Source organism: Neolamprologus brichardi, chromosome 3, assembly GCF_056152115.1.
Source record: "Neolamprologus brichardi isolate AB-2024 chromosome 3, ASM5615211v1, whole genome shotgun sequence".
In the NCBI taxonomy this organism is placed as follows: Eukaryota; Metazoa; Chordata; class Actinopteri; order Cichliformes; family Cichlidae; genus Neolamprologus; species Neolamprologus brichardi.
The window spans coordinates 10,730,507-10,757,186 of NC_142106.1; the positions used below are offsets into that span (position 1 = coordinate 10,730,507).

Below are 26,680 nucleotides of genomic sequence, written 5' to 3' on the forward strand. Positions count from 1 at the left end.
CGGCCCTACTCTGGAGTTAAATTCAACATCACTCTTTAATGCATTACTGACAAAGCTGCTGTAAGTTGTGGCATCTGAAGGGCACCTTCAGATGCCACAACTTACAGCACTACAGCCATTAGATCACTACAGCCAGAGATGCCAGTAACTGAGTCACTCTTAAACCAAACGCTACTTTCCTTTGTTACAAACAGGATGAAAAACAGCAGCTTTATAACATGTTTGACCTTATAACAACTAAATGTAACCTGCACAGACGACAGCAAACAGCAAAGTCCAGTAAAACGGTAGATACTTTTCAGCAGCCATCGCAGTCGTGTTAACAGGAAATAAGTTTGGACAAACACTTCCGCATTCGCTGTTGTGATGCGTTTAAATGCCTCGGAGGTTTGGCTGTACTCTCGCTATCTGACGGCTTTATCAAGGAGTTTTATTTTACTTCGTTACAAGCAAAAGCCATTCATTGATCAGCAGCAGAGCGGTGCAATGCCCTTATCTGTCATGACCCTGTGCCTTCTCGGCTGACTCTGTATGGCTACAAGTGTTTTTGTTGTGCTGCGTCTCTCTCTCCCCTCCCGCGCACTGCGCTCTACCGGGGCGGAGTCATGACGGCTCCAGCCCCTGGCTCGGACACCTGCAAGCAATCAGCTCATCTCATTCACTTCTTAAGGCGGCTGCTGAGAGTGCTTCCTCGCTGGATTATTGTGTAACACTCGTCAGTGTCATTTCTAGTCTGAGCTTTTTCCCGAGTTTCTTTCGTGCCGCAACTTACTCCCTGTGCCAGATTTCTCGCCAGCCTGAGGACCGCCGTTTGGTGAGCTAAAAGCCGGAGTCCGAGCTACCTGAGCTTCAGTGAAGGATTGTGTACATAGCCCGTCCCCTTCCCGTGCCTGTGTTCCCCGGAGACCCTCTTCCTGTGCCCCCTCACCTGTATATATCCGCACCTGGTGTCTGTGTGTAAATAAATTGTGAACTTAAGTGACGGTCTGCCTCCGAGTCTCTCCTGAGCCTGACAGAATCACTGCCGTCTGGACTGTAGTGTGACTGGAGAATAGCAGGGGGAAACATTTGTAAAACACTAAACAAAAATAAAATCGTTTTTTTTTTAAGTTGGAAAAAATTTCCAACTTCCAGCTTCGAGGATCTCATCTGGACGACCAACTGCTCCAAGCTGGTCAAGAAGGCTCACCAGCGCCTCTTCTTCTTGAGGACTGAGGAAGAACCACCTGTCCTCAGACATCCTGGTGAACTTCTATCGCTGCACCATCGAGAGCATCCTGACCAACTGTATAACAGTCTGGTACGGGAACTGCTCTGCCTCGGACCGGAAGGCGTTGCAGAGGGTTGTGAAAACTGCCCAGCGCATCGCCGGAGCACCACTTCCTGCCATAAAGGACATCTACAGGAAGCGGTGTCTGAAAAGGGCTGGGAAAATCATCAAAGACCCCAGTCACCCATCACATGGACTCTTCACCCTCCTTTCATCTTTCTGTTAGGTGTTCATATTCAATTCAATTTTATTTATATGACACCAAATCACAACAAGACTTGCTTCAAGGCATTTTATATTGCAAGGTAGACGCTAAAAGAATTAATTTGCTTCTCATACCACTTCCTGTTTTATTTTGGTATTCTTTTGTTCCTTGTGTCTTGTATTTCTTTTTACTTTCTTTCATTTTTAGCCTAAATTAATTCCACCTAGCAACCTGCATTTCCCCCGTATTAGCTCTTTTTTTTGTATAGTTTGTTTCGTTTTGTCACTTGTCATGAAGTCTGTGAACTTTCCCTCATATATTCCAGGCTAATTTTAGCATTTGCCATTTTCAAAAGGCAACTGCACATTGACCACAATAAAACGTTTCTCTAATACAACATTTTTCAATTCTGTGATAAGTTGAATCCTTTGTAGAAATCCTCATTCTGAAATCTCTTCCAGTGCAGCCGGTTGTACATTTTAATTTTTCAAAACAAAAGCACAACCTGCTCATCCATCAGCCAAGTCAAATCCTGGCTAACTCCTCTTTAAGGCTCTTGCTGAGGAACAGATGGTTGCATAACTGATGTCAACAGGTTCTTCAGCATTTTGCACAAATAACAGAGAGCAGGTTTGTATGATCACATAACACAGGCACACCACATCACTGCTAACAGTGTTTCAGTACAAAAACACAAACTATTTACATGTCAAGCTTCATCTCCATTCATTCTTTATTCTCTTCAGCACCGTTTGTTACAGTAGTTTTATGTCACTACAGTTTAGACTCTGTGAAATTCAGTTTCCAAAGCAAAACACAGACAGACATTTGCATAGTGAAGAAGTAAGAACACAAATCAAGACAATATGAATATAAACATACATATATAGACTTCAGTCTCCTGAGGAAATACAGTCTGCTTTGGCCTTTTTTATTCAGGTGCTACATGTTGTATGACCACTCAGTTTGTTGTCACCCACAGCCTGAGGTACTTGTACGTGTTGACCACCACCACCTCCGCTCCCTCTGTTTGAATTGGCAGTGGACCTGGTTTAGACCTCCTAAAGTCCACAACCAGTTTCTTGGTATTTGAGGTGTTGAGTTGCAGGTGGTTTGTGTGACTCCATGTAACCAAGTTCCTTACAAGACTCCTGTAGTCCTCTTCCTGATTATCCCAGAGACACCCCATGATGCCTGTGTCATCCGCAAACTTCTGAATATGACATGATTCAGAGTTACAGCAGAAGTTAGAGGTGTACAGGGTGAAGAGAAGAGGGGACAACACAGTTTCCTGTGGTGCTGCTGACCACGGTCAGCCTGACGTATACTGTGGTCGTTCAGTGAGGTAGTTGGAGATCAGAACCATGGACAGCAACCGCAGTGAGAGTTCAGGGGACAAGACACATTTATCAAACCCTTGGGTAAGCTCCATATTTTTATTCTTGGACCCCAGTGGAGGATATTATATACACTGCATATTGGCAGTGCCATAACTTATATGTTATATTACTAAGATGAACAAATTTACATTATATACGGATGTAAATATGTCTTCTATAAACGAATTAAAAATATGACAAAAGTATCTCGTTTGACTGAAACTGATGGCAGCAGTATTCTGATTAGGCCAAGATAAGTGCTCCACCTGGATGGAGTAGCCATGGAGTAGACAAGCACATCTGGATTCACTAATGATGCAGAATCAGGAAAAACTGTATTTTTTACTTCATAACATAGGGGTTATTTACAGTTTATGGGAATTTTAGATTACACTAACAATACCTTCATTTCCTTTATGGGTAATTATCTTTATATTATTAGAAAATAAATCATACATTTTAATGTTTTTTTACTTTGCATGGCCTCAAGGACCTGTGTGATTCTTGAGTTTGAGTCTATTTCAGTGAAAAGAAAAACTCCATAAATATATCTTCTGCAGCTGTACCTGGGCCTCCTTGTTTGTTCATAACTGACGTCTTCAGCTGTATTTTTAATGCAGCTTCATGAAGAGATTATTTTAATAAACCGCAGCAGCTTCTCACAGTTTTCTTACCTTCACATCTGTTGTGAAACACAAAGAGACCACAAAGAACTTGTGAGTGTTTCTGTGATAAACAAGGTGGACGACCACAAAGTTGCCATCATCTGTTCGACACTTCACCACAGACCAGAAGTCAACCATGTTCTCACTGCATGAACACTATTATTAGACAAACCACCCTCCAGCAGATTCAGAAAATGGTTTGAGAAAAAAATGTAAATGTTGGTGCGAAGTGAATATGCAGAGTCTAAAGGGTGAATTTATAAAATAAAATAGTGAAAAAAATAAGTTCTTGATGTAATTCATCATTAACTTTGAATGAACTGATAGTTTGTGTCCAGAGTTTCCAGATGACGTCTCCGTGTTGCTTCCTGTGTTTAAACTGAACAGCTCTGTGGTGAAACAGCTGCAGCTGAAGTGTTTTCTTTCTATCAGAAACAGGATGCTGGACGACTGCAGAGCTGTTAGCTTCAGTTAACCACAGACCACAAACACACAGTCCAGCTCACAGTGAACAACACTCAGTGAGTACAGAGTTAAATACACATGTTTATGGTAAACACATTTATACACTGCTGATCATCCCCCACATGCTCTGTAATGATAATCCATCTTATTGAAGTCAGCAATAATCTTCATGAAGCTAAATATGATTCTACTTCCATATCAATCTCAGTTTGAGACATTACAAGAGGAAAAGGTGAGAAAAATGTGTTCATAAAGGTTCACAATGTAAAGATCCACCAAAGTTCAGTTAAAAGCAAATCTAACCACTCCATGCCATGTTGAGAAAGAGAATATTCTCCTTTGTTTGATTGGCTGTGTACAACCTGGGTTGGTTTTTAATGATCAGGGCGATCGTGGCTCAAGAGTTGGGAGTTTGCCTTGTAATCAGAAGGTTGCTGGTTCGAGTCCCGGCTTGGCTTGGACAGTCTCGGTCGTTGTGTCCTTGGGCAAGAAGCTTAACCCGTTGCCTACTGGTGGTGGTCAGAGGGCCTGGTGGTGCCAGTGTTCGGCAGCCTCGCCTCTGTCAGGGTGGCTGTGGCTACAATGTAGCTTGAACAATCAACAGTGTGTGAATGGGTGGATGTGTAAAGTGCTTTGGGGTCCTTAGGGACTAGTAAAGCGCTATACAAATACAGGCCATTTAATGTGCTTATAAATAAATTTGTTCATTGATGATGTGTCCACTGTGCAGCTGTGTTGATATAATGAGTGAATGATTTGATCTTTTCACTGCCTGCTGTGTTTCCTCGACTCCTGAGCAAAGATAAAGAGTCAGTTCAGACCTGCAGTTGGTCCTCGTGGTGTTTTGAACTTGAATTCAGCCTGATTTGTTTTTCATGTCTTCTCCTCCATCATCAGTTATCAGGAGAGCAGACAGTCAAGAATTCAAACAGCATCAGGATTCGTTGCATGTTGGGCAAAAGGTGAACCCAAACCCAGCACTGCAGCGAAAAGAAGTTAACTTAAACAAACTTTAACTTTATTCCTTTAATCCACAACAATACTGAAAGTCAGGTGTAAATAGCTTAAATAAGTAATACTCAGTTTGGAAACAGTTTGGAACAAATCAAGAAACAACAAGATCGAGGAACACAAAGTGCACAAGACTATCACAATAAAACAGGAAATATAAATCACTTCATAAACCCAACGACCCAGGACCATGACACACTGCTCTCACTGACATAATCTGACTTCATAAAATTAACATATCAGTATCTGTACTTTTATTGGTCATACTTGTCCTGTATTTACTTGGTATTGGGGTAGTTTCAAGTTTTCTAGTATTGCACAATACTACTAAAGATATACTCGATTATGAAATATCATAGCCGAAAGCAAAACTTCTATGAGGAAGCTGCGGCAGAAAGGAGAAGTTAGAAGCAACCTGGCTTAAAGCTCAGTGGCTTATAAGAGCTCCGTCATGAGTTTAACTTGTAAACCAAAAGCCTACATTTAGTTATGCACCATACATTTTGCTTATAAATTAAATTAAAGCTGCAAATATTTTCTCCAGAGTAAATTATTGCTGCTGATTATAAAGGGCTTATTAAAAAAAACCACTTGTACTTCCTGACCTTGCTCCCTGTCATTTGTGCAAAATGTATGGGAACCTGTCGACATTAACGGTACAACAGTTTGTTTTTCAGACAGTTTGTTATCAAATAGTTTGTCATGGCAGCAACATTGTAAATGTTTAGTGAGCTAAAGGAAAAAAGGGGTGTTCACCACTGGATAGCAATGCTGCCAAAGACTCTACAGAGAGCAAGGCTAGAGAGATGAAGTTTTGATGGGTGGGCAGTTTGTCTGTGGCATCCAAGTTTTTGTTTTTATCTTTATTGGCTAGGACAGTAAAGTAGAGGGAACAATCTGCAGGAAAGAGCCCAGGCAGGATTCAAAACCAGGCTGCCGCAGCAGGGACTCTGAGTCTTGGTGCATGGGTCACATCCTCAGCCAGGTGATCTATAACAAATTCAAACTTCCAATTCAAGCAAGGGAGCTGCTCACTCATCACTTCTATGTTTAATAGTTATAACTTATTAGCTCAACCCACAAAGATTCATCAGAATGTGAAAAACTGAGCGTCTGATTCTCAAGATGTTTTCAAAGCCCCCACTAAATTCAATTCAATTTATTTATATAGCGCCAAATCACAACAAATGTCGCCTCAAGGCGCTTCATAGATACAGAGAAAAGCCCAACAATCATATGACCCCCTATGAGCAAGCACTTTGGCGACAGTGGGAAGGAAAAACTCCCTTTTAACAGGAAGAAACCTCCGGCAGAACCAGGCTCAGGGAGGGGCGGGGCCATCTGCTGCGACCGGTTGGGGTGAGAGAAGGAAGACAGGATAAAGACATGCTGTGGAAGAGAGACAGAGATTAATAACAGATACGATTCAATACAGAGAGGTCTGTTAATACATAGTGAGTGAGAAATACATGTGTCCCCCAGTGCCTACAGCTTCATAGAAAATAACTGAATGCAAATCTTAATTCTGTCTTATCTTTATATCACTAATTAACAACAGCAGCCAACTCCAGGCATCTGTATATTGTAGATAAACCAAAGGAAAACCACAACCATTAGGCAATCCCTGTGAGCAGCAGTTAGTGTCCGTGGGAAGAAAGAAGTCCTTTTAAACAGGAAGAAAACAGCAGCAGCTTTATAAATCATATAAAATGTGATTGTTAATTTTTTTTGGGATGACCCACGTCTGTTTCAGCCTCACATTCAAGTCCTGAGTTGTGTGGTGGCTGTTTGTGAAGGTAAGTGTTTCCAGAGGCCCCAGTTTAATGTTACCAGCAGTGAACTCATGTGACAGGAGCCCCATCTTAAAGACTTAGATGGCTTTTGTAGTGTCCTGTCATACTAAACATCTGTGGTGACAAGTTTAGTTTAGGTCTTCTTCTCATGTGTTTGCAGAGCTCATCTCTTTTATTTCCTGCTGTTAAATTTAGGACAGCGTGCTGCCTCAACGTGAGACAAAGCTAAGCAAACCCACTCAACACTTCTGTTCTGTTACTCTGCAGTTTGAAGACAAACTGTTTTTGAATATTGTTTAAACATTAGCTCAGACCCCTTTGTGGCTTCACATCCTGTCTACAGCTACACAGGCTAACGATGGATGGAAGCAGACTTTAAAATGGTTTCAAATCACATTTAAAGTGCACTGAGAGATTTAACAGGAGGAGCTCTGAGCTGGATCAGGAAACATGACCAGTGTGAGTCACATGTTCATGAGGTTTAGTGAATCGGACGCTTCATGTCTGTGCTGAGAAGCTTCCATGAGAGACTTTTTCAGTGTTTTTGTTTAGAAAGAATAACAAACATGAACATCTTTTTTGCTTTTTAACACGTGAGCTGGTGCTGTCTGGTTTCTGGGTGATATCAAAATAAATATGTAAATTAAACAGCTGTAACTATATGCTTTAGCAAAAAGGAACGTTTTAAGCGAAATCTTAAAAGCAGGGCTGCTTTGGTTTCAAACGTGCACATCCTGTACTGAAGGGTTTTTTCTGTGCAGTTTTCAGCCACTCATCACTATTTTGAGTCTGCGGTTATTCAGTTTTTTCTGTACCGAAGAGAGATGTGTATCAGTTAGCCACAACCAACAAGTCAAGTTTTCCATTTAATGTCTTTTTGAACCCTTGAGAGAAAAACACAGAGAAATTACATCGCTGCTACAGGAGACGACAAACATGAATACTATATAAATAACAGTAAAGTCATCAAAGATATCACACGAACATATTTATATTATTTATCATTGCTGATTTTGTAACAAACACAGTTAAAGCACCAGTTATAAATAGGATGTGATATTTAGGCCACATAATTTTGCCAAAAACGATGAAACATGATTCCTTATAGTCATTCGTTATGAGAAAACAAAAGTATGACATGCAGTTACTCAGAGAAGCTGCTGCACTGCTGCTCCATATGTCCTCTGGTCTGAGGTGCTGGGGGGACCAGTTAGAGACCAGCAGCTGGACATGAGTGGTTGGACTGGTGGACTACTTCAGTAAAGAGTAGATGGCGTCTGGCTCTGGTTTAAAGTCTGAACACAAACACAGTTCAAACAACATTACAGTATTGTTTTTGACAGAGATTAGACTTACTGAGCCTCAGTGAAGATGTGGTTTGCTCGGCTCGGTACAAAGTTAAAGTGCAGCTGTACCTTTGGGACTCCTTGATCTGGTGGTTTTCGGTCCATAGCAGAAGTCGCCTGTTCTCACTTCTGAGTAGATTGTAGTTGAATCGCTCTCTGTAGAGTAAAATGCAGAAATTAAGAATTTACACACATTACATTACTGTTATTTTCTATACTGCAGCTATGGCAAAATATTTGTCCTGTTCTTCATGAAGAGATTAAGTAAAAATCTTTTTAAAGCTGCATAGTTTCTTTCCCCCTTCTTAGCAGCTCTTCTGTGAAACACAGTAACCACACAGAACCTTGGGGGGATGTTTGCATAAAAAGGAGGGCAGACGACCACAAAGCTGCTGTCTTCTTTCAGGCTGACATATTTCACCACAGAGCAAAAAGCAAACTTGTTCTGACAACATGAACGCTGTTACTGCCTGATCTGGAATCAGCAAGAGGAAGCAGCTTGTGTGGTTTTTAAACAGAATTTTAAAAAAGTCAGTAGTGACTCATCGGTGTGTTCAGTCTCTTTATGCCCTCCTGAAACACACGAGTCCCACTGTTGATCTGTCAAATTCATTATGAATATGTACCATGATTTACACTCCATCTTGCTTCCACAAACACTCAGAACAAAATAAAAAATAATAATAAATAATTAAAAGACCTTTAAAATCCATTTAAAAATGCCTCTTAATTGAAAGTACAAGTGCTTGAATAGGATACAGAATTTATTCACTGTTTGGCAATCAAAAACACATTGTTCCTCTGGAATTCCAAGTTCAACAAACAGGTAGACTCTGTTCTCCAGTGCCCTGGAGTTGGAGGAGGTGAGAAGCGTGATCTTTTTGTTAAAAAGGGAAAGTCACCACCCAGACAATCAACAGGGGTAGATGACAAGTGCTTGAAATCAAGTTGTTGTCAATCACTAATTAACTCAAGTTATTTAAATCAAATTACTTAAAAACTAAAAAAAAATAAAATATGCTGGACCTCTATACTGAAACTCAGTTTGTATGGCCCTCATGTGCTTGAATGCATTCATAACAATGTCAGGGCATGCCCCTAATGAGACTGCAGATTCTGTCCTGGGAGATCTGGTTCAGGACACCACTTACCACCTAGACCAGCGGTCCCCAACCCCCGGGTCTCGGACCGGTACTGGTCCGTGAGTCGTTTGGTAACGGGCCGTGAGAGTTGAGGCTCAGGTGTGAAATGTATAGTTTTCAGGGTTTTTATCGGTTTTCAGCGTTATTTTGTTATCGTTTTTATCGTTAACTCGGTTTTCCTGGGTCTTTTCACGTGTGTTATGAATAACTCTTCTTTTTTTCGGTACCGGTACTAATTTTATTTTGTTGTATTTATCCGCGACACCTTAAAGGCCGGTCCGTGAAAATATTGTCGGGCATAAACCGGTCCGTGGCGCAAAAAAGGTTGGAGACCGCTGACTTAGACAATCTGAGATGCAACCATGAAGCATCAGATGGACTGAAACATAACATCCCAGAGATGTTCTGTTAGATTTAGGTCAGGTGAGCGTCAGTCAATGGTATAAGTCCCTTAATTCTTCAAGGAATGCCCTGCATACTCTCACCACATGAGGCAGGGCATTGTTGTACACCAGGAGGAAACCAAGACCCACTGCACTAACGTAAAATCTGACAATAGACATTCACACCAGTGGCCTGCTGGATGACGACTTTTTATAGCAGATTGTTCTTAATGACAGCAGATAACAATGAGCTTTTCTACACACTGTGCCTTATTTACAGTATTTACAACTCAACACAGTTCCAAGAATTTGTCTGGATGGAGCTTTGTCTTTGCAGACAGTGGAGCTTGTTCCACTTGTATCATCACTCCCTGTGAAATCCAATTACTCCTCCAGTCCTGCTGCAAATCTAAGGAAGAGAACATAATCAGCACGTAAGGTGTGCTGATGTACCTGCTGGCACTGAGCCCTCAGCCATCCAACCCAAATCCTCACTACACCAGATCCACAAACCATACTACATAACCTATGTGAGGCTGCATCTGTCCAAGTGTTACCCTGAACCCTGAACTTCGAGTTGGTGGAAGAAGTGTGACTCAAAGACTCCAGCACTGTGGTCATGATCACATGAGACTGTACCCTCAGCCATCTTGCCCCACCTCTATCTCTTACAGCTGAGTCACAAACCACAGCCCATGGCCACAGGATTATTTTGGATGTTGTTTACCTGCCACTTTATTAGCACTAACATTATTTACCACTGATTTGCTGAAATAAGATTTTATGTATCAAATCATATGAGGTTTATAAGATATCTAGGCCAATACAGAGCATTCTCAGGTAGTGGACACTGAAAGAGTTTTACAGGCAGAGGTTAATTAATTACCCTTTTCCTCTCCTTTTCATATCACTGTATGTAATTTGGGCATCAGAAGGCACCAACAACATTGTGACGACAGCTCCTGCTAGCTGTGACCACCATGTCATCCATTTAGACCAAATGTTCTCAACCTCCACCAGGATGAGAGGAAAAGCATTCGTTACATGGAATGTGAGGAATGCTTAAAAACCCCATGAACAGCAGCCTCTGCCAGATATTCCTTCTCATTAATCTTTAGGTTTTCCAGGTCTGCCTGACAGTCTTTCTCACCATCTTAATCAATTCATCACTCGGTGGTGATCACTTGACAGCACTGATACAACAACAAATTGGTGAAACTCATAATATTCCCATCAGCCTCATGATTATTAGGAAATGACAGCACGCTACTCACATGGTGAACAATGTCTTTTTTTTTAAAGCTACTAAACCAAATCCTTAATGTCTGGCTATAAAATTAAACCATTATGGAGATAGAGAAATGCAGCAGTACCTCTCATCTTTAATTCACTGTGTTTCTCTTTGACCATGATTTGTCCATAACTGACATCTTCTGCAGCTCGATCATTCTCTGCAAAATACAACATGCATAGAGGATGAGATGAAATTATAAATACTGATATCCCATAAATGTAAAGCTGTACAGTTAAGTAAATCCCAAAAATTTAATTCTGTTCATCTGGATGTAGCGTTTTCAGTGGGAGAAACGTCTGTCACTCATCCACGTGACTTCTTTAGTCTCAGCTGACTGCAGGTTTCCTTACAAACATACATTTGCATAATGACTGAAACTAGCACCAGTGAAGGAACAATGGGCTGGGTGGTCAGTTATTTTCTGTGCAGTTTTATATACTGCATATATATATATATATATATATATATATATATATACACATGTACATATACACACACACACATATACATATATATATATATATATATATATATATATATATATATATATATATACACACACATATATATATCCCAGAGGCCTGGGAGCTGTGCAGTATCTTAGCTGTTCCTAGGACTGCACTCTTCTGGACAGAGATGTCTGATGTTGTTCCCGGGATCTGCTGGAGTCACTCGCTCCAGCAGCTTGGGAGTCACTGCACCTAGTGCTCCAATTACCACTGTTACCTTCACCCTTCGCATCTTCTTGAGCTTTTCTCTGAGCCCTTGGTATATCTCATGTTTCTCGTGTTCCTTCTTCCTGATGTTGTTGTCAAACGGTATTACTTCGTCTATCACTGCAGCTGTCTTTAAACATTCAGTCCAGCTTTGTCCAGCTTTGTCCAGACAATTGGAAGTTGGATTTCTGGATGTCAGTTACCTCCTCTATCTGCCGGTGGTACATACCATGCAGGGGCCTGCCGTTTCATGATGGTTCCTCCATTTGTTCCTATTTCTTGGGTTTCTGCTGCCTGAGGATTGCTCTATTCCATAATCGTTATCCATAACACATAAGAAGTCTATCAACCAAGAAGTGATATATGCTACATAATTTGGCAGTTATTATAAAGCTACTGTATAAATGGATGGAGAGAGACATATCTCTAAGTTATGTGTCCCATACACATAAATTGCATGTATAATAATAAAATAAAAATAACATTTTTGAAAGATGTATTGCTACTTCTACAACTGTGCCAAATTACATTAATTAATTAATTAATTAAATTTGGTACTGTCTGCTCAGCTTCAACTCTGAACCTCTGGACTCTGTATGCGGTTTTGGTCCATTTTTAATGCAAGTGTCTTACAGATAATGCAACTCCTGTGTAGATAAAAGTACTAAGAGAACACAAAGAAAGTCTGTGCTCAAGCTTTGGTGAATGACAATACAACATTGTGTTTGGATGCTGCTTAACACTAATTAGTATGCTTCTGTGATTGTGTTATGTTCCCATAAAGTCTGAGGTTACAAAAAGCTATCTAGCAGATTGATTTTAATCTCAACAAAAAAAAATTACACATGTAAAATCTGTAACATCTAGAACTCACCTTTAGGTTTCCTTTGGGCATGTCGTCTCACCAGCAGAACCAGTAACACCAGTAGAACCACAACAGAGACTGATCCAACACATGTCAACGCAGAGAGAACAGGAGGAGAGAGTGATGTAGATGGAGGTGTGGATGTAGGTGGAGGTGTGGTGGTGAGTTTGTCTAAAATAAAGCAAACACAGTCATGAAGTTGTCGTCACATTGTGAATGTTGAAAGCTGCAGAAACACAGACAGGTGAGTGTGTCACCTGTGACAGTGATCCAGCTGGATGGAGACTCTCCATGACCGCTGATGTCACACTTGTAGAGGCCTTCATCAGACCTGGAAACATGCTGGATGGTCATGTGACCTGTAGGCTGCTTCCTGATGAGGGAGCCATCTTTATAGAAAGCAGCTGGGAGGTTGGAGGGAGTGGTCTTTGTTTTACAGAGCAGAGTGACGTCATCTCCCTCCATCACAGGGAGGACAGGACTCTGCAGGATCACTGATCCACCTCAACACAGAGACAAACTACAGCATTTCATCCATGTACACACAGCTTCATCAACACTAACTCCACACACTCAGCTTACCAGTGACTGTCAGGTTAACCATGTTACTGATGGGACCCTCTCTGGACTCACACCAGTAAACTCCACTGTCAGATGGGTAAACAGTGATGTTACAGGAAGAATTTGTCAAACCAGTTGGTTTTCCCCACCCATCTCCACACTGAGTCCTCTGTCGTTTGCTTGTGTTTCTCCTCAGAGTCCATCCAGCAGAGCTGTCGTCCTCCTCACAGCTCAGAGACACAAAGTCTTCTTTAAAGAACTGAGAGCTGCTGGGACTCACAGTCAGACGAGCTGTGAGGGTTACAATGAATTGATGATCTGTTTTTATCAAATCATGCTGATAATTATTCATTCATTTCATCAGTTTTATATGAGAGCTCCATTGTGAAACATGAACCCCATCAGGTCATATCAGTGAGCATTAATCATTTAAACTGTGACAGAAGAAGGTTACTGACCTTGGTTTGTTGTGCAGCTCAGCAGTGAGATCAGAACTAAAGAGAAATGACACTCAGGTTGATTTGAGGTGAAGATGAAGAACAACTCCACACAAACAGCATTAACCACTGTGCCTCTATGAGGCCTCTGTATTAGGGGTGGGCGATAGAAACAATATAAATTTGGCCAATGATAGAGATTTTGACTATGGTCGTGTCCAAATTCATGGACTGCTTCCTCCTGAGGCCGCATTTGTAGACTGATTACGTCACAGCGACATAGCGCGGCTCAGCCAAACTCCAGTTTCCAACAATGGCGGCCGCTACTAAGTTTTAAAATTACTCATACTAATCTTTCTGGGTCACAAAATAAAGTTTTAACATATTTTCAGGCGAGAAAGTAGCTCAAATATCTGCTCGGTTTATCAAGATATCGCATATTTGCAAAAGTGCTTCGACGTTTTCGGAGACGTCTGCTACCCACCAGCTCGATAGCAAGCCAAGAGCTCGAGGGTCACTGGAGCCACCGAGAACGGCACAACTCCCGGCACATCACTTTCATATCGCCGCAGTCTTTCGCTACTCAGGTTAAACGTAATATATAAGTCACTTAGACAACCTAAAAATGTTATTGTTGGGCTTTTTTCACCGTTTGATTTGTTCCTGAGTAAATTGGTTTGGCTGAGATTAAAGTCCTAGTTTTCACACAGCTGAATAAACGTCAAACAGAAAACTGATTAAACTGAAGTGTGAGACGGTCGAGAGTTTACGCCAGTGTCCTGTTATATTTTAGATAGCAAGGAGCAGACGACCGAGTTTATTAAACTCCACCGAGACAGCGGTGACACTAATCAGAAGGCTAGACCGTCCAATTTCCCCAGCCGTTTACTTCCGGCCTACCCGACCTTCTGAGGACCCGGCCCACGTAGACCACGAAGGCCGGGTCCTCAGGAGGATGCAGCCCATGAATTTGGACACGACCCATATCGCTCTATCTCGATAGCGCATGTTGATGATGTCATCAAGCTCCGCCTGTTTTGGTCGAAAGCATCGCAGCGGCTAAAACCATTATCATCTGCAAATTATGGCGGGCGACAGTCATAGCAAAGAGATGAAGCGCTTTTGAAATATGGGGAAAGCCAAAAACTGCGCTTCCTCCACTTCCGTAACATTGATTCATTAATGTTGAATTCTCTCGCAGCTGCTCTGTTCCCATGTTGTTGCAGTATATTAATGACTAACCTCGTATTGTTGATGAATGATCTCAGTTGTTCTCCTGACTGAAGTTTGGCCCGTGTATAGCATCCTGCTATGCGATTGCATTTGTCCCTGACCACCAGAATCCGTCACGTTAACTTTTATCGAGTGGAAAAAAAGTTGGCGTTCATCCTCCAGCTTCACTGTACTAACATAGCTGTGTCGCTAGCAATCACGTAGCACAACATTATATACCAGGTAGTCCAAATTTAGTAACCCTGCAAACGCCACTGCTGTTTAGTTTTCTGTCTTCATTTATGTTGGAAGTCGTAGCAGAGCTGTACGTTTTAATTAGTTTTAAAAATCTCTCAGTCAGAACATGGTATGAAATGTTTAGGTGCAAACTAGCGAGCTAACTTCCTGTTAACTTCTAACTCCGTTAAATTTAATATATTCTGTTTTCATGGATGCTTGGATGTAAAACTTAATTGTTACACCCAATAAAGCAGCAACGCTGATGATTTAATTAAAGATGAAAGAATTTAGACCATTTTTAACTCTTAGTGTTCGTTTGACTTTGGGACCTGAAGAAGACGGAGTTTTGGACCCAGATTACTCCGTGAAGTTCCTCACTACGGCAGCCGTAATGCTCTGACAATCCATCAAAACATTTTTAACAGATTTCTGCATGCTAAAATCGGTTCGAGGTCAGTAAGCACAACCAGAATTCATACATAAGGCACACTCTCGATTTTTGAGAAAATTAAAGGATTTTAAGTTTGCCTTATAGTGTGGAAAATACCTTATACAGAAGAAAAGAATATATCGTGATATATATCGTTGCCGCACATGCTTCAAATTATATCGCGATATGAATTTTAGGCCATATCGCCCAGCCCTACTCTGTATTATCATTTTTTATTGCTAATGCTATAAAAAGCTAATTGCTTTCATTCTTTCTTAGCAACATTTCACACCACACCCCAAAATTTCTGGAGTAATTATTTTACTGTTAGAACAGTCTGCACACACATTTTGCTCCTAGGGTATGGATACAGAAGACTACATTTTAATTAAAACATAACACAATCCACACACCAACTGTGGCCATCAGTGTCAGATAACAGAACTTGATGTCAGACGATAGTGCCGCCCTAACAGTTTATCCACTACTCTTAAATAACACAGTAAAGTTATGTGGCCACTGTAGTCTTGAGCAGTCTTGTAGGAAGGGGGTCTAAAAGAGACATTGATGGTTTGGAGGATGTAGTTACTGAAATTACTGAACTCAGAAATATTACTTGGAGAAAAATAGTCTAAATAAATATCAATGGTGTTGAAAGTAGCTGTAGTACTATTTCTAAAAAAAAAAAAAAAAAAAAATCCATGAAGTCATTACTAGTTAACATTAAAGAAATGGTTGGTTCAAGAGACTTTAGACTTTTGTCAGCCTGACTACAGAAATAAAACTTTGGGTTGTTCTTATTTTCTCCAACTTTTTATATAACTAAGATAAACAGTAAGATGTTTTAACTTTACAGAGGGCTTTTTTTGTTTTTTGATAAAGCAGCAAACTACTTTTGCAGGCTAAATGATGATCTTCCAAATTAGTGAGACACTACTTCCTCTCCAGTGTACACATTATCTGTTTTAAGTTGCACATTTGAGATTTATACCAGGGAGTCAAGTACTTCTAAATTTGAGGCTTTCTTTTTCACATGGGTTACAGTATCCAGAACGACATGTGCTGCAGCAGCCTTCAGGTAGCTGCTCTTCTCTGTGTGGCTACAAAGCATTGAATATAATAACATAATTGTATGAAAACTCTCACAAAGACATCTACTGTAATGAAATCTGTTCAGCTTTTTGCTGCCTGCTGTGTTTCCTCGACTCCTGAGCAAAGATAAAGAGTCAGTTCAGACCTGCAGTTGGTCCTCATGGTGTTTGAACTTGAATTCAGCCTGATTTGTTTTTCATGTCTTCTCCTCCATCATCAGTTATCAGGAGAGCAGACAGTCAAAGTACAAGAATTCAAACAAACACAGAGATTCTACTTACAGAGCAGACACAGCACAGATGTTTCCTTCATCGTCCTTCTCACTCATTTGAGCTTTTTGTCATTTCTGTCACTGACACCAAATAAAGCCCGCCCTCTTCCTCTGAGCACCAGCTTTCTATTGGTTCAAACACAGAGGTGGGGGGACTCACTTTTTTGTTTGTGGAAAGACACAGGGTGTGTCCCAATTCAGAGACTGCACGCTTGAAGTACGCATTTTGAGTGTGATTATTAAATGCATCAAGCGTGGTCCGGTGCACGCTTTGTGGTCCCATATATCCCACAATCCATAGCGCGGCGGTGGGTGTGGATAATTTTGCTGCAAAATACGGCAGAAGGGAGCGGCCGAAAAGTGAACTGTCAAAAGTAGTGATGGGCAGATGAAGCTTCATGAAGCACTGAAGCTTTTCATCCAATTGGTTCACCCCAGCGCAAAGCTTCTTGAAGCTTCATTTGCTCTAGTAGGACACCTACTGGACGTAAAAATATTAGTTGGCATGAATTTGAAGAGTGTGGCCTTTTGCACACAGCCTGTAAATGTCAACAACAAAAGGAGTGTGTAAAACATGTATATTGTAGTGATGCAGTATACTGTGTATATTTATACTGGCAGTATGGAAAATGATTATTTGGAAATGCTTAAAATGGAAATGATCATTTACTGTGAGGTGAGGTGTGGTTGGGGTGTGGACAGTGGTTGTGCTTTTGTAACGTTGAGGTATGGACAGCTACACACTGAGGCCTCAGTCCTGCTTGTTCACATTTTATTCTGTAAAAACTACATTTTCACTGATTTTATGACCTTTTTAGTGGGGAGAACATAGCTAGGATTTAATGATTTAACAAATCTTTTAAATAAAAAAATTTTTTTTTAAAAAGGGTCTGCAACACGGTCAGCTGTGGTCAAGCTATTTTATTACTGCAGGCAAGCAGAAGAGCAAACACACATCAAAACATCACAGGTCTAAATCATGAACGCTCAGAAACAGAAGAACTTTTATACATTCCAAGGGAGGGAATTACAAACTGATCATATGTTAGCAAAAGGAAATATGGTATCTAAAGGGCAGAATTTAATTTCTAACGACTAGTTAGTAATTTAAACATTATTTCACCAAAGGAGGTTGGTTCACTTTTTTTATGGCCCACAGTTTGTGTACGCTCCAACTCCATTCATATGAGATAATTGCATTTGTGGTGCTCCAACCATGTTGCCAACATGGATGCAGGGTACTCACTCACTCAGGGTACTCCCTGGTGGACAAACATCTCATACAAATCACATACAAATTTAAAATCAAATCAAAATCTACAAATTTGGCATCTACCTGCTGAATCTTCAGCATTGCTCATTTCTGTGTATCGTGAGATTATATTCACTTTCAAATTTTCAATGACAACACCAAAGTTGGAACCTAAACAGGAGACTCGGAGTCAATCCTTTAAAATCTTTGGGACATTTCAAGTGAAGTGTCTGTTGTTCTCTAGACTGCAAAACCAACAGCAACAAGAAGAAGCATACTAAAAACTGTCAGACAAACTTTCAGCCCAACAGATCCATTTTTCCTCTGTGTAGCCTCCTTCCCTTCATCCTCCATGTCTCCTCCTGTCTGACCTGCAGCTGAGAAACAGGTGTGAGGTGTCAGCTGTCAGGTAGGTGATGAGTGAAGAACAGAACAGAATCCATTTCCTCTTCAAACTGCTGTCAGACATTATCTACTGCACTCTGATCACATCACTCAGACCAGCTGCTTTCTACAAATCAAGCAGCTTCACCTCTGGGTTCTGTACTATGAAGTGAGTTCAACATACCCATGTCATATTCCAGTTATCTGGATTCACATATCCTAACATTATTCACATCAAGCTGGTTATCAGCACACTCAGTTAACCCGGGCTTCCTCTGCATGTTTGCACAATAGGGGTAGCAATGGCAGCTGACTAATTGGAAACACGGATCGGTGTACTGGCAACAAGACAGCTGATTTTATAAAGGAAGATAAGACTAGATTAGAAAAATATGAGGACGTTAACAATGTAATGCAGACAAAGCAATACAGCTACTGTCTGTGAAGGTTCTCAGTCATCCAGGTCGTCGTAGTCTAAGGAGCTTAGAAAGAAAAGCATCTGGACTTTTTTAAATTAATACAGCTTCTACAGAAAAAGCAGCCGTGTTAAAAGTGCTGTATGAATGCATGTGCACTTTTAATGTTTTGGTTAGTAAGCCTGGACATATTAATCAAGTTGAAGGTAATAAAGTTCAATTAATGTCAATTTTCTTTGTATAGCACCAAATCACAACAACAGTTGCCTCAATGCCAAATGTGTGATATCACAACTCTGTTATTAGGACATGGAGGAGTCTGATGGATTAAAATACAGTATTTCAATAAACGGAGTGTTCATTAGTCTGAGAGCAAGCAAAGAACAAATATAAAACAAAATTCAAATGTAGGACTTAGTTGATGTGCAAATTTGATATTAAGTCAGTAAATACAAATACATGTACTGTTTGAGGATCATATGTTAATGTTTATAGAAAACCGGTTGCAGTCACCAGAGAGAAGTCAAGGGATAGAGTTCACAATGCTTAATGACATTCAACAGTACTTCAGATCTACGTCTCTGGATAGTTCTAAATGAACCAAAGAACCTTCCAGTAATGCTGATGGTATTTTCCAGAGAACTGATTGGTCAGTAAGCAGCAATTTTATAGCTGTCAATCTATAATCTGGAACGCAAGTTACCCTGGTAAGAACGACCTTCATATTACAGAAAACCCAGGGTTAAGAATGAAGCTACCTGGAAGAAGTCTCTTTATAGTATAGACCTGTGATTATAGACACACTGAACTCTGCCAACTCACCTGGAGGAGCAACACTCAGGAAGATGATACTACTGTGCCTCACGTTGTCATTCTCTTTCCAGACAACATAACATTTATAGCTTCCATTATCAGCAGTCGTCACATTCTTCAGAATCAAACCCACGTCTCCATCCTTCATCTGTCTGTCCTGCAGATCCACTCGGTTCTTAAAAGACTCATGCTGGTCTTCTGGAATAAAATTCTCATCCCGGTACACAAGGACATAATCTGTCTCAAGGTCAGCTCTGCTCCACTCTACAATGATGATGGAGTGGTGGTTGTTTGGAACCTGACATGGCAGAATGACGTCCTGTCCAGACACAGCTGTGACACTTTTCTGATCTGAAAGAGGAAACAACACAGAGCAGAGAGCAGGGTTCATACACCCTTTTCAGGTCAAATTCAAGCACTTTTTAAGCACTTTCAAGGTCCCTTTTCAAACTTTGCTAGACCCGCCCCTGCACAGTTACCAGCTGTCAGCTACTTAGAAAAGGATCCTGGTGTTATCTGTCTCTCAGAAACAGTTCATAACTTCCCTTCAACTCATTCATGTCACCTAAAAGGTAAACCTGTTTCTCCATCACCTGTTCAGCTCTGATGATTCAGTAAGGACGTCTCCTGGTTTCATCTTCATGTTTCCCTCTCACCACATATCCAAACTGATATCATGACCAGCAGCTTAACAGCTGTGGCTCCAGCAAACATCAGCTGATACTAGAAATTAATTGATCAGTTTCGTAGCGTAGCGTAAAGACACAGAATAACTCCAGCTTTGTGTCTTTTTTTCATTCTAGCTTTAATGCGATACAAATCGCGTTCCTTTTTCCCTCAATACCATTTTCTTCTGTTTGTCTGTGATAAGAGCCGTCAGAGCCGTTGGCGAAGCAATGAGGAGGACCTCCTCTAATTGGTCCAGCCCAGAGTCGATCATGACCAATCCACCACCTTTCTTTGTTTATACGGTTACAAAAAACAAAACAAAACAAAACAAAACAAAACAAAACAAAACAAAACAAGAAAAGGCCAGTCAAACTGCGGTTAAACCATAAGTTACCCAAATAAGCCTAAAGCGTGGTTTGTAGTACAGGCCACCCAAATTAAACATACGGATACAAGCGTTAACATTTTTTTTCGTCTCTGTGAAAATTTGCAGTCAAGGAGGAACTATTTAGCTCGTTAATGCACGCGGTCATCGAGATGGAAATGATTCTTACGAAATTATTTTTTTCCTTTCGTAAAACTGCAGACTGCCGATTTTTTAACCACATAACTCATACTTTTTTTGCGTTTTAACTCAGAGGGAAACACAGTTTAGTTTCTAACGGTTAAATCTTACCTCCAGAAACAAGCGGGAAGATGCCGATCAGCAGCAAAGTCGAGCAGAGTGACGAGGACATTCTCATTTTTCTGACAACGCTTAAAGCTCGACTCTGGCGAGGAAGTCGAGGTAGAGTGACGTATGGTATATATGCGGAACTGGGGTGTGTACCATCTTCTACAGTCATTGGGCTGTAGCCTTTCTGTAGGTCGGTGTCGTGCCAGTTAGGTACCGAATTTGTTTCCCATGCGAACAGTGTAGACAGAGCAGATACAGTTGACTGCGCATCGATTCCAACAACTAGACGCGGAAGTACTGGTGTTTTAGGTTACTGGAAAAGTGAAAGATGAGTGTCTTTACATTACAGTTCAGTTTGTGGGTTACAACAGAAAATAGTTTTTCCGGGATTTGAACAGGCAGAACAAATTGTGGCAGGATCATCCTGTTATTATCTCCCTTTAACTTTACTGTATAAAGAGCTAAGATCTCCAACATTTCAGGAGTAGTTAGTCATTGTAAGAAGTATTTGTAAACTAAATATCAAGGATGTGGGATACTGTTTGTTCGTGATTTTGGAAGCCCAGTGCGTGCTCGTGACAAGGGGAAACAAATTCTCTTGACATAACCCCATTGCACTAAAATCAGAAACAACGTAATTTGTTTTGGTTCTTATCACTAGCAAAAATTGTTATTGATCCCTTTACCCCTAGTCCTAACGTGTATATTTATTTTCTTACTCTTTTTATTATCTATCTATTTATTGTTTGTTTACATGCACTGCTGTAACTGGAGCCTCGTCGTCTCGTCTCTCTATATACTGGACTGTATGTAGCGGAGATGACAATAAAGTTTTACTTTGACTTCAGCAGCGAGCAGGCGCACCAAGAGCTCTCGCGCTCACTTTTCACGTTTCGAAAAAACATCGGTGCAAATTATAAGTCTGTATCATGATGTCTGGTGTTTTCGTGTTTGTTGTTTTGCTTTTATTTTGTTTTATTTTGCGAGTTGGTTATTAGATGCTGCTCCAGCCAGTCAGAGAATCCCCCGCCGCCCCGCCCTCTCCTCTCTGCGCCGCAGGCAGCAGGCGCACCTCGCAAACGGAGGGCGCCCTTACTCCCAGCACATCGGCGATAGAAAACTGATCGGTGCCTATGCCATTCCCAGTGCGCGCTGGCTGAGGTCGGGGCAGCATGAGTACGAGCAATTTTATTTATCCGCCCCCCACCACGATGCCGCCCCGGGCAACCGCCCGTGTCGCCCGTATCAAAAACCGCTACTGGATATGATACACTAGCATAAATTAAGGTTTACAAATGTGTCCAATGATTTGCGTGTAACCTCCGAGGACCACGTTTACAACCCCTTTGAGACAAAGTTCTCTTCATAATATTTTCAGAATCAGAATGCAGTACTTTAATAATCCCTAAGGACATTATGGAAATGTTTACTAGTGATGTGACGTTCTCTATCGAGGCTTCAAAGCTTGTGTCGAGTAATGGAGGGGGCGTTTCCGCGATGCGCGTAACGAGGGAGGAGCTTTTATGGGAGGAGCTGAAAATGATGACGTCCGAAGCCTCGCTGCCTGGCTGTACCACGTGACTGGTTCGGGAAGTGGTTCGAACTTTGCCGCGAGCTATGACAGCGATATAAACCCCTCAGACTTCATTCAAAATGTGAGTGTTTGATGGAGAGTTGCGGTTAGTGAGAGTTTGGAGACAGTTTTGAGGTTTAGGAGAGTGAGGAGAGAAAGTCAGGAGAGAATGGAGCCAGCTAAGAACAGGAGGATGTCCTCCCCTGTGTGGGATCTCATTCCTCCCAACAAGGTGTGTAAATTTCTACAGAAGATGTATTTTCATAATACTGATGGTGCAATACAATTTATGTTAAGCTGTCTTTACTTTTGTACAAGGTGAAGTGTTTGCTATGTGCCAGGGAGCTGGGATATAACAACAACACCTCATCCATGCTTAGGCACTACAGAGCTTTGCATGAGAATAAGGGGAACACCGATTGTGGAGCAAGACCAGGTGAACCATCAAATGCCATGATTGTATAAAAGGCCCCAAAGTTCATATAATAGTTTATTGGTGTTTATAAGTTTATATAAGTTCATTTGATATTCAGTCTTCTGTCAGTTTGGGCCAGCCCGCCTTCTAGTGACATCATCCGGTTAGTAAGGTGGGCAGTTTAATGTCAGATGAGCAGTGTTGGTCCGGAGAGGGTGCACTGATTCCTGAGGAATGTATGTGTGCGTAAATGACAAGTAAGTAGTGACCTGTGTTGTATTTTGCCTTTGTTTGTGTCAGTACTGTAGTATGTTACCATTTAGGAACTAATGTAGTCCATAGTTGGAGCGGTAGGCCACGCATGCAACGCGTGAGTTCACCCTCATTTCATATGTTAATTTATGTTGTTAGCTTACCCCGGTTTAGCTTTGTTGACGCATGTACGGTCGCTCGCCTATAACGTCATTCCTGTTAGCAGACCTTCTCTGTATGTTATATGTGATGCTTGTGATTGTTTACTTTGAAGTAGCGGAGTTTGTAGCGAACAATTAGGTACGAGGATTAATAAAATAGCGAACGTAGTTCGACCGGAAGTATGGCGTCCCGCTTGCCCTTCACAATAAGAGCATAACAGCAGATTATAATGGGGAAGCTTATTTTGTATAACTACCGGAAGTAGTTCCTGTGTACTGACGGTTGCTTAACCTCGCACTAATGCTGTTTAGTTGCATAGTGTGAGCAGTTTGAAGTGTATTATATTTTTCTGATCTTTATAGTTGAGTATGTTAACTATATTGTATTATGTCTGTATTTGAGTGTTTTACTTGTCTATTCTCTTTATTTATTGTTATTTCCATTGTTTATTTCCTCTGTAGGAAACCACACACACACACATTATTACATCATTAAATCCTAGCTATGGTCTCCCCACTAAAAAGGTCATAAAATCAGTGAAAATGTAGTTTTTACAGAATAAAATGTGAACAGGCAGGACTGAGGCCTCAGTGTGTAGCTGTCCATACCTCAACGTTACAAAAGCACAACCACTGTCCACACCCCAACCACACCTCACCTCACAGTAAATGATCATTTCCATTTTAAGCATTTCCAAATGATCATTTTCCATACTGCCAGTATAAATATACACAGTATACTGCCATCACTACAATATACATGTTTTACACACTCCTTTTGTTGTTGACGTTTACAGGCTGTGTGCAAAAGGCCACACTCTTCAAATTCATGCCAACTAATATTTTTACGTCCAGTAGGTGTCCTACTAGAGCAAATGAAGCTTCAAGAAGCTTTGTGCTGGAGTGAACCAATTGGATGAAAAGCTTCAGTGCTTCATGAAGCTTCATCTGCCCATCAATAACGTTTACTATTGTTTGCATTCAGTACCACCATCTTGGATTGCTTACTCAGGTTGTGTTGGGAAACTGGAGTTGAGGGAGCATTTCACAAAATATTTCTGACTGGAAACTTCCAACCTAATCAGGAAGGCTCCTTGAGATTGCTGTAGGTGGCTTAAAATTAGATCGCATGTCCCAAGAGGCATTAGGTTGTAATGTTCAGCAATTTTTAATGGATCTCTTTGAAATGTGTTTCAGGATTTTCTTTTGTTTTTAAGCTGCTCTTGTTCATTATATTATGATATTTGTACTTTTTGATAACTGCACAAATATTGATACGGCACATCTAAAAAAACCTTTGGCCTAAATTCACCAGTGTTTTTGGGACTCAAAGCTAAGACATTTCACTTGAATTTGTTTTACTTCGTCTGTTCTCGTTCTTACACGTTCAATCCATATAAAATTTCATCATGACCAGGATTTTGGGGACTTGTGATCCATATTCTGTTCACCAGCTTTATTTAACCTTCTGGGTTTGTTCAACATCACTATCCTCTCAGCTTGTTCTTGGCCAAGAGTGTCCACCAACAGATTAGGTCTAATTTCTTTTATTGTTATGGGTTTTTTTTATTGTTGCAATTTTGTCTGCGTAAAGTTTTTAACTAACTTCAGCTCTTTTCATAAATATAAAATAGTTATTACTTTTTACATTTTAACCCTTTAAACACCAGTTTGTTTGTACACTTCACTTGTTCTAAGACAACCTTAAAACTCCCAATTTCATATATTCACAGTGCTACTGACATTTCTTGTGTTATTAATGGTGGCGTCTGGGACATGTAATTGATTCACATCAACATTGATTATTATTCATCGTGATTTTTGTGCAGGGAGATCAAACAAAATGCTATAAAATTAATATATATTAAAAAAATCATTGAATAATGGAGATTTGCCGCGTTAGTGCGGTTATGGAATTAACGTCATTTTAATTAGATTAACGCTGACAGCACTAATAAAAACATAAAATCCCTATTTTTTTCTAAATAATACATCTAATCTGATTTATTTTCTAACTATCATTGCTGTTAAATGTATAGCAATAATTAACAGTATCAATTATTTTAATGCATTTTTTTTTCTGCAGTCACATAAAAAAAGGAAAAACTCCCTCTCAGCTTGTTCATCGCCAAAAAATCAGCCGACATCCAAAGAAAATCTTTGAAAAATGTTGGGACAGCCTGGGAATCTACCACTCAAGACCACTTAAATAATTAAAACCAAATCTGGCATCCGGGCCCGGTATGCCTGATGTTTTATTTTGGTTTTGGTTTTTGTAACGGTATAAACAATGAAAGGTGGTGGATTGGCCAGATGCTGGCAAATGTCGGGGGGCGGGTTCATTCCACTGCAGGGCAACCTACCACTGCATGTGGCGAATAAAATTTGAACTTGAACTTGAAATGTGTAAAAATAACTCAATTGTTTGGTGGTGGCTATGGCGGAGCTTCCACAGATGCAGTAACATTAGTAAGTGGTGGAGGCCAGCGGGTGGATGAGGGAAAGGGGAGGCAGGAGGAGGAGAGACCCGAGGCGGCCGCCAGTTCGAGTGTCAGGTGAACTGAACTCCAGGTAAGAAGTTATGACCTGCAGTCTATCAGGGTCAGATATAAACCAAGTTTAGGTGGAGTTTATTTTCATTATGCTGACTTTTTACAGTCAGTTACAATAACTCGTACTGCGTGAGTTAGCATGACGGAGTTTCTATACAGCTGGACGAGTACTATGATGTTACTGATAGTGAACTTTATTTTATTCACAAGGTTAGTTATTCCGTAAAAAACGAAATTGTCATGTATTCAGAGAAAATATTAATATCACTTCTCTTATTCTCTCCCCTCCCTCTCTTTTTCCTACTTCAATCATGGTTAAGGCATACATGGAACGCCATAACAAAGTGGCCGGCATAATATACAGAAACATCTGTGCCGAGTATGGCCTGGAAGTCCCGAGGTGGTGGAGAATCATTAACATTATCATTTATTTGTTTTTGTTTTTTTATGTTTCTGTTGTGTTTTGTGTGGTTTTTCAGCATCTCTTATATTTATTGTTTTTTTTTCTTTAGTTGCAGTGGCTGCTCAGGGCCACAGTACAAATACTCTGGTGCAGTGTAATTTTTCAAATGTTATTAGATTTTTATAATGTATATGTCAGTCATATTACATGATTTTAAATTAAATGTTGGCATATGTTTTTTTCCTTCAATGTGTGCTCAAAATGTCCTCTCTTTGCTTTTGCAGCTGTCCGTTTGCATCTTTAATGGAAAGAGGGAGACTATTACTCTGCCAGCCCA

At 40.6% G+C, this 26,680-nt stretch overlaps 3 protein-coding genes across 3 annotated transcripts in view; all 3 read right to left on the reverse strand.

Annotated features, from left to right (window-relative positions):
• The window catches only part of LOC102797332 (V-set and immunoglobulin domain-containing protein 2-like), a 53,078-nt gene extending 49,421 nt beyond the window's left edge, over positions 1 to 3,657 (reverse strand). Inside the window, exons 1-2 of the mRNA XM_087839482.1 lie at positions 3,529 to 3,657; positions 2,452 to 2,688 (exon numbers count right to left, since the gene is read on the reverse strand). Coding sequence (XP_087695608.1) covers positions 2,452 to 2,688; positions 3,529 to 3,657 — 366 coding nt within the window. The remainder of the gene's footprint in view (positions 1 to 2,451; positions 2,689 to 3,528) is intronic.
• Positions 1 to 16,818, reverse strand: part of LOC148103465 (Fc receptor-like protein 5) — a 72,984-nt gene extending 56,166 nt beyond the window's left edge. Inside the window, exons 1-5 of the mRNA XM_087838809.1 lie at positions 16,788 to 16,818; positions 13,554 to 13,589; positions 13,117 to 13,386; positions 12,792 to 13,037; positions 12,678 to 12,705 (exon numbers count right to left, since the gene is read on the reverse strand). Of these exons, the coding sequence (XP_087694935.1) occupies positions 12,678 to 12,705; positions 12,792 to 13,037; positions 13,117 to 13,386; positions 13,554 to 13,589; positions 16,788 to 16,818 (611 nt within the window). The remainder of the gene's footprint in view (positions 1 to 12,677; positions 12,706 to 12,791; positions 13,038 to 13,116; positions 13,387 to 13,553; positions 13,590 to 16,787) is intronic.
• Positions 16,819 to 17,689: 871 nt separating this feature from the next.
• Positions 17,690 to 21,156, reverse strand: LOC102781328 (butyrophilin subfamily 1 member A1-like). The gene is made up of 3 exons (XM_006808122.3): positions 20,988 to 21,156; positions 19,652 to 19,993; positions 17,690 to 18,406 (listed from the first exon to the last, which is right to left on the reverse strand). Exons 1-3 carry the CDS (start codon positions 21,154 to 21,156, stop codon positions 18,270 to 18,272), a joined length of 648 nt encoding a protein of 215 aa, XP_006808185.2. The 3' UTR covers positions 17,690 to 18,269.
• Between the last annotated feature and the right edge of the window lie 5,524 nt (positions 21,157 to 26,680).

What these genes read in the sequence shown, in the direction of transcription:
- LOC102781328 (XM_006808122.3), bottom strand. Translation starts at nt 21,156, where the DNA reads ATGACTGTAGAAGATGGTACACACCCCAGTTCCGCATATATACCATAC. An exon ending in CTTCCCGCTTGTTTCTGGAG is followed by an intron (nt 19,994 to 20,987) that starts GTAAGATTTAAC and finishes TTCCTCTTTCAG; the next exon opens with ATCAGAAAAGTGTCACAGCT. An exon ending in CCTGAGTGTTGCTCCTCCAG is followed by an intron (nt 18,407 to 19,651) that starts GTGAGTTGGCAG and finishes CCTGTTTCTCAG; the next exon opens with CTGCAGGTCAGACAGGAGGA.